The sequence below is a fragment of the Vitis riparia genome, chromosome 7, assembly GCF_004353265.1.
Source record: "Vitis riparia cultivar Riparia Gloire de Montpellier isolate 1030 chromosome 7, EGFV_Vit.rip_1.0, whole genome shotgun sequence".
In the NCBI taxonomy this organism is placed as follows: Eukaryota; Viridiplantae; Streptophyta; class Magnoliopsida; order Vitales; family Vitaceae; genus Vitis; species Vitis riparia.
The window spans coordinates 21,102,901-21,117,448 of NC_048437.1; the positions used below are offsets into that span (position 1 = coordinate 21,102,901).

The 14,548-nt window shown below is 37.1% G+C and overlaps 1 protein-coding gene across 1 annotated transcript; it reads left to right on the forward strand.

Annotated features, from left to right (window-relative positions):
* The first annotated feature begins 10,930 nt into the window (after positions 1-10,930).
* LOC117918150 (anaphase-promoting complex subunit 8-like) lies at positions 10,931-11,878 on the forward strand. The gene has a single exon (XM_034834667.1). It carries the CDS (start codon positions 10,931-10,933, stop codon positions 11,876-11,878), a length of 948 nt encoding a protein of 315 aa, XP_034690558.1.
* The last annotated feature ends 2,670 nt before the right edge of the window (positions 11,879-14,548 follow it).

Sequence of the window (14,548 nt, forward strand, 5' to 3'; positions counted from 1 at the left end):
ATTGGCATAGCCACCAGCAGATATAGGAACTGTAAATTCTGCTTCAAATATATGCAACACTCCTAAATTCCTAGAGAAGATAAAATCGAACAAAGACCACAGCTCAACCAGCTTATCCTGAATTAGCGCACTAGTCATTATTGCATGATGAACAATCTGTAACTGTTTACAAATCATGGTAACTTCAGCATTCGGGTTCCAAATTCAGTGTCCCTCACTCTTGGGAATTCATCTAATCTTTTAAGATCCCTACCCCGCCAATCTGATTACAATGGAAACATCCTCAAAAAAATGTTGGTAAAGGATTGTCATTTGTTATCTAACTCTGATCAGAAGTTTTCTCCGAAGCATGACCCTTATCCACAAACATGCTAATCAAGTTCTGATTAAACGACATGCATCCAGATTCTGTTTTGAACTCTGCCATCAAAGTATTTTGCTATTATGAGCACTAGGTCAGAATCTTCATCCTCCCAATTGGTAACAGACTGCGTGAAGTTGTAGGGCTTTCCATTTTATTTTTGTGCATATGAGATCAAAACTCTTCACAGAACCTGCACAGCCAGCTGCATAATGCCTAATGGTCGATAGAACGGCCAATACATTGCATAATTTGGCAATATTTTCAATCTTTAGAAGTGTCTGCCTACCTCTTTGCAGTAGATCCGGAGGAAGAACTGGAACTGGTAAGAGTTCTGCCCTTAGGCACCCAAAGAAGGGATCAATGAAGTCCAGACCTGGAATGTGGACCAAGAGAACCTTGTCATTACTGGTGAAACCATTATTCAGGATCTTTGAGAGGTAGTTGAAGTGCTCTGCGCAGACAGGGACTCAGCTTGTTCACCAAAATACTGTTTGAACCCATCCATGTTCTTCCATCAATTGCTGCTTCCCAAGTAATCTTGAATCACCACAAATTCTAGTAATTGACTGGAACTTAGTATCCCTATCAATGAAGTGTGGACTGTAATACATAGGATATTGCCTCCTATCAACAATTCTAGATGAGGCCTTTTCTCAATGAGGTTTCACCAGTATTGTGAGATTCAAAGATACACTCAAATCAACATTAGTAGAAAGACCTTGGTGATCAAGAAACACCCGAGCAACATTGACACCATTACCAACAATGCCATTCCAAGGGGAAGGGCACCCATTGAAATCTATAGACTCCTCATTCCAATGAATTAAGCACATAACCAGTTGGATCATGCTGGATTCCCTTCTTGAATTGAGCAGTGCCACAATGTCCTGTGATGGAAGCTGCCCCATTGCAGATACAAACAGTAGGGACACCAACAGAAGTGTACAGAGCTCCATCATTAACCCTAATGGGCTCAGTGAAGTGAAATTGCAAAGCTTAATGCAGTGAACAAAACGTGGCCTTCAATCATTGTAATCTAAAAATTCATGCAAACTCAGCTAAAGGGTTGTTGGGCTTTCAATCAGCAAATTCGAACCAGACCATTCATAGCAAAACGAGATAAAAACCCAACATCAATGTCATGAAAAATCACCACTATGCAAAGCACAAATAAGAACTTGGCAGCACACACTGACCCAAACGCCCCAAATATTTTCATATGCTCAGTACACTTTTCTGATGCTCAAAGATATCAAAACCCTAAAAGATTAAAAGAAAACAAACCAGATCTTTGTTGGAGGCAAATGTTTCAGGAGATTGATCCTTTTACATCAAGAATCGGTGACAGAACCACAAACAGAGCCAGAACATTAGATGAGTAGACATCAAGAGAACAACACAAACGGAGTAGGCATGGGAGTTTCAGCATTTGTTTGCCCAGAATCGGAATCATTGGGATTAAGGGTGATCGATCTCCAGTAACACTTGAAAGCTCTCTGGGTATTAACGGATATCCTTGCATAATAATGTCCCAAATATCTAAAAGTGTTCCCTTTCTGCGGATTTAATTTGGCTAATCTTTCAAAATGCTCCGTAGGTTTTTTTTTTTTTTCTGCCACTCTTGTTCCTCCTTTTCCCACAAGAAAACCCTGAGATTAAAATGAAGGGAGGCGTCTTTGGCTCCGATTTTCCCACTCTACTCCACCACGGTGCTTCAATTTCAATATCGATTTCTAGTTATTATAAAAGGCGTTTCTGAAATGACTTCTGCTAGATGGAACACAGAGTCCTCTCTATTTTTATCTTCCCAAAAGAATCGGCTCATATGGAATGCTTATAGACAATCACCAGGAAACTTGGAGGAATGATCCAAAACAGAGAAAACGAGGAGAGAACCAATATGCATCATAAAATCAAAATGATAAAAATAGAAGGAAGCCGATAAAGCCACATCTCATGATTTTTAGATGGGCTCAGGCTAGTGGGAAAGATCACAACGGGTTTGAGGCAAACAAATAAGCAACCAATATCAACCAAAACAATTTGTGGCCCCTTCCGTTCACACAAAATCAACAATACAATAAATATTCAAAAACAAACACGCTGAAAAATCGAACATGGGTAAAAATTCCAAGAGTAACGAAAAGCATACCTGGATAGCCTTGGTTGCAATTGCTCTGTTTTCGTTTCCTCTGTTCTTCACTCCCAAAAATCCTCAGAATTTCTCCCAATCATCCAATGCGTCCTCTCCAACGCGTCCTCCCACCAAAAAAAGAATTCCTCCCACAATAAAAAAAAAACCCCCCCATCAGGAAAACGGATACAAGAGTAGCAAGATGGACGTCCAAAAAAATATTCTTTTGATTTTCACTTTTCTGCCCGGTTCCCTCCTCTGTGCCTCTCCTCAAGACAAACCAAGAATTTCCCCCAAACCCAATGGATTTTAAATTCTGACCCCATGGCTCCCACGAACAGAGAACAGGCATGACCCAAGAGGAGCCAAGCAGGCAAACAGACTGCTGGATGAGGTCCCTTTTCATGTTTTAATCAAAGGGCCAAAAGCAGGTGAAAGAGGCAAGGGGCAAGAACATGATTCTCACACATTACGCAATGAAGATGGATCATATTGAAGATAAATCTCAAGGAAGACCAAAGATGCAGTATGTGAACAGGGTAAAATCTAGTCTATCAATAACTTAAATAGCAACAATCAACAAGCAATGTCCGTATATCCAATATTCACGCCCAATCAGCAAAATAAATGCTCAAAACCATCAATGAATCATCAAGAATAGAATAGGATGAAGCATAGGAAATAGTTGAAAACGCACCTGGGCAGTCTTGGCTGCAATGGCTTGGCACCCGATTATCTTTTTTTTTCTTCCGTCTGAAGACCACTCCCAGAGAAAAATCAAAATCCACCTTTTCCCGGTCACTCCTTCTTCCTTCTCCAATGCGTGTCCTCTCTCTGTGCTTCTCCTCAAGACAATCCCGAAATCCCCCCCAAAAGAATACTCATTTCTCCCTCTCCTTTCTCCAATGCGTGCCTTTTTTTTAAATCTTCCAATTCAAAGGCAATCTTTCCAATTTCAAATTCCCCTCCAAAACCTTCCAAGGAGAGTCCCACTTTCCTTAAACTCCAATGGTAAGTTTCCTTGCAAAAAGCATGAAATTTTAGAAGTTAAATAATTGAATAAATAGATAAATAAGTAAAAAATTAGAAAATGGTAAAAATAATAAATAAATAAATAAGTTAAGGAAAATAATATAAAGAGGAAGATAACCAATAAAAAGTGAATGATAATCATAAAACTAAAACTAAAAATAAAATAAATAAAAATAAACAAATTAACAAAAATTGGGCCCCACGAGCCATGCAAACACGCAAGTCATATAAGTCACGCTAAAAAAAATCTTAATAGACCTAGTGTACCTAAACGGGCCTAAGGTGAGACTAAGTGGGCCTAGGGTGGTGCCTAATGGGCCAAGTGTATATAAAAGTTATCCTAAAAAAAGCAAGAAAAGTCTAAGTCTAAATCAAGACTGCCAAGGGTCATAATAAGGGATCAAATAATCCCTCAACCAAAGTCTCCGAGGTGACTCAAAAAAAAAAAAAAAAAAAAAAAAAAAAGTAAGTGGTATGAGTAGCCATGGGCCACCAAGGAACTATTGTGGAGCATTGAAAACGAATTTTAAAGACATGTGCTAAAGGGACAAAATTGAAGGTCTACACAATGACAGTGGCAACATATTGAATCTTAAGGGAGTAAGGCAAATAGGATGCCATGGCCCTATAATCATTTCCTCCGATACTAAACAAGTAAACAACTTTCATCAATAGCTTCTTGGCTTCTTCACTACCCAATTTCTTCCTCAGCAACTTCTCCACCTCCTTGAAGTAGCTTAATTGAATTCTAAGATTTAGCTTCACAAAACAAGAGCACCATGAATAAAAAAATAGAAGGTGATATAAAACAATTAGAAGCATAAAATAAACATTATTTTGTGTGTGTACTCTCTTTATTATGGGAAGCTATATAGAAATCCACTAGTTGGTAAGAAAATCCAAGGCTTGAGCCTAGTCCTTGGATACTTGGTTTGGGTACAACCACAAAGAATCGAGTCAAGCCTATACCTAGATATGACAATGGAACAAGTAATTTAGAAGATCCACCCCATCCCACCTTTAATGAGGCATGCTTAGTATAGATATAAATTGGCTTTCCTACCTTCAATAAGACAACTATAGGATAGATATAAATGGGTTTAGGCAACATTTTTTTAATCGGGAATGGATGAGGAAGATGGTAGAGATGAAGGAGAAGATATCATAAGTTGCCATAGCTTGTGTTTGTTGGGTTGCTCTCTCTATATTCACTCTAGCTGATTTAATCAAGTACAACATCACTTGGGTCAAAAAGAAATTTTTATTTTTATTTTTATTTTTGTGGTCTATGTTGGGTTTCTTTGGGGTAATTATTTGACATGTGAACACCAAAACTAGGACAAGGCCAACGTGCTTGAAGCGCCAATCTCTCTCTCAACTTCTATTTTTCCTCCAAGAAAAAAAAAGAAAATGAGATTACACAAAGTTGGTTGGATTGTGAAATCTAAATCAGTTTTGTTATGCTTCGTTCTGAATGCTGAGGGTCGAGTTTGCTCCTATTATATATTTAACCCTTTTATATTTAGAGTTTTATTTCTTAGAGAGTGCGGTTGTAATTGAGTGGGTGTTTTTCGAGAGTTTCATCATTGTAACTCTTCTCATTCGTGTTAATTAGTGAATTGTTAAGTGTTGGTGTACTTCGTGGATATAGAGATCATATTGATTGTTGAACCACATTAAAAATCTTATCTTTTTTTTATTTTTATTCATGTGTATGTGTGATTTGATTAACAAAGACTTTTAACAAGACAACTTAATGTGGTCTTTATCTTAAAACAACTAAAACAACTTACTAAAAAATCTCCTAAATCAACGCATGTAAACACAAATATAGCTCATACTCAAACATTTTATTACATAATTGTTCAGATCAAAATGCAAATATAAATCCATATAATCCATTTATTCATCTCCCATTTATGCTCATGATAGAGTTACCAAGGGCTAAATCATGACTATATTTTTTCATTAGGGTGGAGGCGAATTGGGAAGCCATTCATAGGAATAGGTGTATGCGTGTATGTAATCTTCTCATTTGGATCTACTTTCTCCCATTTGAACACTATGCATGAACACTAGTAGCTGCAATCAAGCATATTCCTTCCCTGGACACGTCCTTGGTCCTCTTCCAAACGACGCAAATGAGTATGGTGCAAGCCCCTTTCTTTCGAACCTCAGTGGATCGAACTGCTCAGGATTGGGGATGTACTGGGGATCTCTGTACATTGAAATCACATTCCAATGTGTCTGCAAGAAATCAACACATTTTTTGTAATTTTATTTAAAATTAAATTTTAAAATGAGTCAAATGTGAGTTAAGTAAATTATGGTTATAATTATATTAATTAATATAATTATTAAATAGGTCGATTAAAATTAAATTTGTATAATTATGTTTACCATACAGATTATATAGGTTAACAGATTATTATCAACTTAAACTTGAGAAAAATATGTTAGATTCAGTCATGTTAGTGAATTGTATCAAACTTAGCTAACCTTAACCTAGACTAACCGTAAGTGAAACTCTGTCAATATTTATAGCATACCTTCCATCCCTTTGGAATTGTGTAACCTCCATAAGTGAAGTCAGTTAAGGCTTGTCGGTAAGTTCCTAGGGCGGTGGTGAAAGCCTCATTGTTTCTCATGCCACACCCTAAGTGTACTTCATCTTCTGAACGTCAATCCAATTCAGAAACTCTCATGGACCTTTAGACTTTGCTATCTCTGTTTGCTCTGCACATGCAAATATCAAGATGCAAAATGGAGACCAAATATTTGAAATTACAACTCAACTTGTTGCATAACAAAATTTAATGGAAAGTTTATCGATCAGAGTAAGAAAATAAAACTTTTGAAATGATGGATAATTTTAAACTAAAATAAGTGGTTTATATAGCTAAAATTAGGGTGAAATTTGGAGGATTGGTTTCATCCAATACAATTTTGAGCTGGACTTAGGAAATTATTTTTAGTATTTGGACTGTGTTTGACATTGGTTGCGTTTGGGCCAAGGTTTTCAACCTAATTCAAACCTAATAAAATATTTTCATAATATTTATAATTTTATTATTCTATATAATAATATATATTTTATTTGTTTCTTTAACTTTTTAAAAAATATATTAAATTATATTTATATCATGTAATATTTATTTTCAAAAAAGACAATTTTATTTGTTTTTATTATTTTGAAATATCATGTCATATATTATTCAAATTGCGGGCAATCCAACCTAACCCTATTACGTAATTCAATTTTGGCCTACATAATCTAAAAAAACTAAATCAATTCTAATAAAACCAATTTGAATTCAACCCGAATTTTGGAAATATGAAATTGAGTTCAACTTAAATTGAGTATCTTAATGTAGGAGTGGGATAGAGTTGAGTTCAAGTTGAAGCATTTCTTTATTTATTTTAGGTCTCAGTTACCCATAAGCCTTAGCAAAGCCACAATAGTTACATCATGACCATCTTCTCTCCCAAAAAGATGGAAATTCTCGAGCATGAGTGGTAATTCATCATGACTTGCCTAAAGTAGCCTATTCTTCATTGCCTTCTTTGGTTTACGCCTTGGAATATACTTCCTCAATAAATGAAAATATTGGGTTTAATTCCAATATTAAATGATTTCTAATATTGGAATTGTTATGTCTTGACATGAATGAAGGTGTCTAATTTGAGCCAAAGTATGTGCTCTAATGACACATATTTGATACAATTTGTACACTAAAGGACACTCAAATCATCCAACTTAACCTAAATCAATGCTAAAGCCCTATTCATGAGTTTAACTTTTATTTTGAGGATATATCTCGGGTTTATGAGAAGTAAATTGTGCAAGTTGAAACCATTTTAGATTTTGAAATATTGAGGGGTTAAATGAGGAAATGAGTGAGTCAAGACTCATGGACTATAAGAAAAGGTAAGACGAGGATATCATGAGTTTGGGAGATAAAGAATGACCATTACAAAATAAGAAAGAAGTCACACAAACATGAGAAATGAGGCTAAACCCTCAATTTCAAAATCATTGTAGGTTGGGTTTTTTAGATTCTTGCATTAGATCATTTTGCTACCATCTCATCAATTAACGAGCAAACCTCTAATAAAAAACCACCATTTATTTTTGTGCTCCTCTCATTTGCGATTATCAATCACATTTATTTTATCCAAAATATCGTCAATCTCTGTTGCCTGCCATTTTCTTTTATTAATCTACTATTTTGTCAATTATATACTCAATGAAAATTTTACCCTTTGTAGTTCATTATTATTCCAAACCTTTCCATATAAAATGAAAAATTGAATAAAAATTCCTCATTTGCCTTTTTTGATAGACCAGGGGAATATTTTGGAAAACCAAAATATTTTGGCTCCAATCTATTTGCCACCATCTTCTCAACTAAACCATTGGAAATATGGTTAAACACTTCTATGTAGACACATAACTCAGAAGGGATATGAAATTTGTGTCATTGTATAAGAGTATTACACTAACTGTACAAGGAAAATGTACTAATTATATAAAGGTGTACAAGATTATCCTTTGTGAATGATTTCAATCAATTCTAAACCACTTTTTTAATTTTCCTTGTCACCCAATGATTGGTTGACATGAACAACTCTAGGTCGTGAGCTCAGTGATTTCAATCGATTCTAAACCACTTTTTTAATTTTCCTTGTCACCCAATGATTGGTTGACATGAACAACTCTAGGTCGTGAGCTCAGTGCTTTAAATGCTATGAACAACTAACAACTATGGATGACATGAGCTACTCAGGTTTGTGAGCTCAAGGGTTTAAATGCTATGAATAGCTCAGGGATGTGGCTGATAGGAACAACTCTGAGTCATGAGCTTAGCGTTCTAGATACTATGAATAGTTCAAGGCTATGGTTTATATGACTGGCTCTAGGTTGTGAGCTTAGGTGTCCAAATGCTATAAACAACTCCAAGCTGTGGATGACATAAGCTACTCTGGGTTGTGAGCTTAAGGCTCTAAATATTATGAACAACTCTAGGTTGCAGTTGACATGCAATAGTTTTTAATCTGAGCAAACCTCATCAAGTTTAGGGTTTATGATGAATCCATATATACATTCCAAAATGAAATTTTCATTTACAATCTTTCTTGACGCTTAAAATGTGTACTTTAAAAAAAAAATTCTTGTAGTGAAGGTAATGAGACAAATAACATATCACTCATGATAAGGAAAGATAATTTGAATAACTTAACATATACTAAAGCTTTTGTGGTTAAATCACAAACCCCAATCAAAGCTCCAGAAGTGTGTTGTATTTGATCAATGGTTGCACATCTCCTTCTAATGAGAAAACCAACCTAGAAGCATTGGCATTGAAATTTGGAACTATTAAGGTTTATATTCAATTGAAAGGAAGATAATTATACTACATTAATTCACCTTTTCAACTGGAACCTCAATTACAAGAATCTGTCTGCGTCCCTTATTTGTAGATTGGCTCGCTATGGGTCGATTCTATTCTACCAATTTACAACAATGAATTATTGAGATTGTTGTTAAGGCATAACAGTTGTACAAAATCTCAAAGTTTCGGATATTAATTGATTTGATTAACAAACAAATTTTGACTACCAGAAAAATAGCTGAGCACTTCACATTTCATAGTGAAGAAAATAGAAAGAAAGAAGTTAATAGAATCCATTGACAACTTGAATATATGTGGTTATCACAGATAACCAGCACCACCATCCATTACCTTGTACAATTTGTTAGTACTGATGGTTTGAGAATGCACCCACCACTTTCAAACAGTTGAAGAAATAAATACTGATGAAAATGAACAAGAATTAAATAATATAGACAAAACAACAACTTGGCTTGTCCAATCCAATTTAAAAAATTCAAGAAAGAGAATCATGAGGAGAAATATAGCATGGAATATTTCTAAAATCACTCCTACCCAAGAAATAATGAGATTAATACCTCCATGTAGACCCCCATTTGGGGCTTGTTCTCGTTTTATATACAAGATATATTTCTTTGCAGGTGGAAGGCTCTCATGGAGCCATGTGGCGAGTCACGGTTGAGGAAGCCAGCTGCATGGGGGGTGGGAGGGGGCCCCTCCCATAGAGCTCCATGCATGGACATGTGATGATCCTTCAGCAGCCGACCCATGACGGTGGTTGAGGATGGAGATTGCTGAGGGGTGCACAGGAAAGCAGGTGGTGGTTTGTGGGAGAAGACAAGAATAGAGGGGGAAGATATTTGGCTAAAAAGACTTTCCTTTGGTTTAGAGGGGGGCGGACGGGTTTTCTTGGAGTTAGTTTTGAGAGTAAAAACAGAGGGAGAGCGCATTCGGCATCCACAAAAATGAGATATTTTTTAGGATTTTGATTTTAGCTTAAGGGGGCAAGCCAGGAAAAGAGAGGAACGTATTCAGTTCAGAGAGAGGAGGAAGCTACTACGGAGAGAGGATTTCTGGGTTTTTGGTTGCAGAGAGGTGAGTCTTTGAGAGCTTAGAGAGAGACATTCTTGAGAATCAAGCTGAAAGAAAACAGAGCATTTTTTAGGAGAGAGTGTTCTTTGAGGAGAGGAGGAGTTTGGTTGCTGGCTTGCAGGAGAAAATGAGGGCTTAGCTTGGTAAGAGGGTGAGAGGAGAGGGAGAAGAAGAGTTTTTTTTGGACTGGTTGATAAAGACGTTTTTTTTTTTGGGGAGTCGACGAAGAGGTTGTAACTGCTGAAGCTTTAGCGGAATGTTTTGGAGAGCACTTTAACCCAAAGCGACCATCTCCTGCAGTGACATCATCTGCAGTGCAGGAGCTGTCCTCCAATGACGACGGGCGGCTTAACGCCTCCACCATCACTGGAATGGTGATTTCCCATCGCCAAATGATGGCGCCACCATCGGAATGACGTTGTAACGGCGTCGCTGGGAAGCAACCTCACCCGTGGCGCCAAAACGGCGCTTGGATGGCATTTGGAACGCCTGCAACATCGCCCAAATCAGCGTTTCTCAGTGGCATCTAAAACACCTGAGGAACGGCGTCTGCACACCGTTTGGATCGCCTGAAATGGCGCTTCTAGAACGCCTGAAATATAGCGCCTGACATGGCACCTAGAAGTGCACCAACACCTTTGAAGAACAGCAAACTTGATTACGTCAGCGTCAATGGAAATTAGCCCGTTATTCCTCATGCCCTGTCCTCGTTGCCATTGATGCCATCAGCTAGTGCTAACAGTAGTAGCGCCACTACTAACCTTGACTGGGTTTCACGTTTTCGGCACTTGAGATTGTTCAGATGCGGACAAGAGTTGGATTTTTAAGGAGTGCGTAGAGCTTGGATATTTTCCATTTATCTTGCTTCAAGAAAGGGTTATGGAAGGATTAAAGAAGTGAGAAATTCAGAATTCCATGCGGGTCGTTGAAGAAGATCAAATCAGATGGAAAGGCTTGGGATCATTTTTCTTTCGCCAGTTGCCTGGATTATTGCATTCGATACTTGTGGAGATGGGAAGCAGTGAAGACATGGATATGTATTCCAATGTGCTATACGTAAAGGAGTGTTTCTCCACTTTGAGTTACCTTGCTCACAGGGTATCCTTGACTGATAAATATAGACCTGAGTCTTGTTGCATTATTGGGAACTATTATAGTTTGAAGAGGCAGCATGAGAAGTCAGTTGTGTATTTTAGGAGGGCACTCAAATTGAACAAAAATTACTTATCTGCTTGGACACTCATGGGTCATGAGTATGTTGAGATGAAGAACACTCTAGCTGTTGTTGATGCCTATCGAAGGGCTATAGATATAAATCCGTGTGATTATCAAGCCTGGTATGGGTTGAGACGAGTATATGAGATGATGAGCATGCCCTATTATGCTCTTCATTACTTTCGAAAATCAGTTTTCCTACAGCCAAATGATTCTCAGTTATGGATTGCCATGGGTCAGTGCTATGAAACCGACCAGCTTCAAATGCTTGAGGATGCCATCAAGTGTTACAAAAGGGCAACAAATTTTAATGACACTGAGGCAATAGCTCTGCACCAGCTAGCAAAGCTAAGTAAGGATCTGAAGCGTTCTGAAGAAGCTGCATTTTACTACAAAAAAAAAAAAAAAAAAAAAGATTTGGAGATGATGGAAGCTGAAGAGAGGGAAGGGCCAAATTTGGTTGAAGCTCTGTTTTTTCTTGCTACATACTACAAATCCCAGAAGAGATTTAAAGAAGCAGAGATCTATTGCACCCGTCTTCTTGATTACACTGGCCTAGAGAAGGAAACTGCAAAGAGTTTACTTCGGGGAATAAGAAAAGCACAATCTGGTTTCCCTTCTATTGATATTGAGCATTTGCCCCCCTGATACTTCCTTCATGTGATAGTGGTATAAAAATCTTTAAAGCAGGTATGACCTGACCTAGTTTCTACCTTTGGAAATTAGTGATGAAAAGCTTGGGATCCCACTTCTATATGGTTTGCATGGCCTCATTGGGGCCACGTGTCATCTTCATTTTCATTTTTTTTTATTTTAAAAATAGTTTTTCCAATTCCCATTTTTCAAATAATTTTCCTAAGCCCTATTTTGTAAATAATTCCTCAAATTTCTTTTTTTTTTTTTAAATAATTTCAAATCATCAAATTTTTCATCCTTAGCATTTTTTTTAGGTTCCAAAAACCCATTTTTTTTAATCAAAATGTTGATGCCATTTTTCTTTTTGCCATGTAACTTTCATAACTCCCAGGGTTTTTTTTTTTTTAAAAAAAATGTTTTAAAATAAGTTTGAATTTATTTTCGTAATTCCAAGTGATGGAATTTGTGAAATTGATTCACTCAAAATAAAACGGGTTTTGGTGGGGGCCCCATATTATTGGATGTTTTATTTGAAAATCAATTTGATTGAATGGTGATATGAGTGACATATTTCATGTTCGTTACTATGCACTAACCCTATTTCTTGTTAGTTCATTGTGGCTCATCGTCCAGGTACGCATCTATTCACATTCTGGTCTTCCTATATGCATGTTTTGATTCTCACATGTGCATGATCACTCTGAGTATTCATTGATTTATTTATCAATCACCATACTTGCTTCATTTTATTAGTAGAGACCCATTTCTAGGGACTTAGAGGGGTGCTACGGTTTTTACTGTACCTTCTCGATAAGTAACCTGACCCTTGAACCTAATCCGATTTTTCACAGACCACCTTTTCCGAATAAGGAGTCACACTTAGGGTTTTCTTTCTTATTTTATTTACCCTTTAAAAATAAAACAAAAATAAGTGGCAACTCCAAGTCATTTTCATAATCAATAAATCATTTTTCAAATGAAAATCGAGTGGAAGTGCATTGAGCCTAAATGTGGGGTCTACAAAATGGCGACTCCACTAGGGATCGTTTAGAGGGTCGAACTTGAACTTAAAATGAAGCAAATGTGGCATTTGATGAGTCGATCAGTGGGTACTTATCTCTTGATTGCACATTGAGTGTTTCTGGATATTATTGGATGCATGATTGGTTATTGTATTTATTTGAGATGTTGATGTACTGATTATGGTGATTGATTATCTTGATTGAGGCTTTTGATGTAGCGATTCTTTCTGTGCTTCATTGTTATATCTATTTGAGACACTTGACATGCTAATTGTGATGATCGATTATTTTGATTAGGGATCTCAAGGTAACTATTTTTTCTGTGCTTCATTGCCATATTCATTTGAGACATTAATATGTTGATTGTATTGATCGATTATCTTACTTTGTTTAGCATAGTGATCCTGATTTTTGCCATGTTCGTTCTGATCATTTCACATGTATAGACTCGCCATTGTACATCATTTGACTTGACATGTTGACTCACCTATATTGTATATTCTCTTGATTGTCTTCAAGCATGATGTCTGTATCACTATTCATTCTGATCGTCACGGCTTGTATGTATACATGAGTGATATATCTTGTATTCTGCCTAACTGTATGTTGGATGACTTTTCTTCTTCTGCGGGATTGCATGTTGCTTGTCTATGTGGGACACACATCTATCCCCTTATCTCCAAGTCCCTACTCTCAGTCGACCTTGTTTTCTATGGTCTCGTATTTGATATGAGACTTGTTGCTTTGTTTACTCTTCAACCGAGCTAGTGATTAGGAATAGGGTCTAGTGACGGGCTACACCGACGTTTGGGAGCATCCTGGAGTTGACCGACACTTTGATGTCAATTGGAGTCCGATAGTTGAAGACCTGTATAGCCCAGAGCTAGGTTTCATGGATATTTGTACGACCAGTGTGTTTCCTATTCTGTTTTAGCTTCATAGGGTTATTGGATGCACTCACACCATTCACTGTGCACTCTAGTTAACCATTGAGTGTTGAGACTTCAAGAGGTTTCACCATAGGAAACCCCCATGGGATGCCAAGGTAGTGCATGTGTGGAGGTGATGACCACCTTGCATAGAAGTGCCCCGTCTCTTCGAAGGCGTGCAGAGGGTTGCGTACCGCAGGAGGGTATGATTATTTCTGCTAGGGATCCTTTAAAGTCCACAAATTTTCTTTTTAGAGTCACCTTGACTTTGTAGGTTGAGCCTTAGATCCTTCGATCAAGACTTTCTTCCCTACGCATGGGTGCATCTGAGGGCCTTTAGAGTCTCTTTAGTTGCAGTTCGGATCCCATACTCCATCTTTTGGTTTCCAGTTGAGAGTGCTTAGATATCGGTGCAAGTTTGAGTATCAGTTGGACCACCCCTTGTTGTATGATTTTGGTTTCTTCTTATCACTCATTCAGTTTGCCACACTTTCTTCTTAGGGGTTTTAGATAGATTTCATTTCTTGAGTTACCATTCTTTCAGTTTATTATCACTTTTACTCGATATTTTGGGATATGCTCATTGATCATGCTCATATTTTTACATTCTTCACCTGTCATCGGCTCGGTACTTCATTTTTTTGGTCGATTTGCCTAATTTTATTTTCAACCCGATATTTTTATTACAAGAAGGTGAGAGGCATGTTTTCACATTCACATCCTTTTTGAGA

Bases quoted from the DNA above. Each gene is read 5' to 3' on its own strand.
- LOC117918150 (XM_034834667.1), top strand. From the start codon at position 10,931: ATGCGGGTCGTTGAAGAAGATCAAATCAGATGGAAAGGCTTGGGATCA.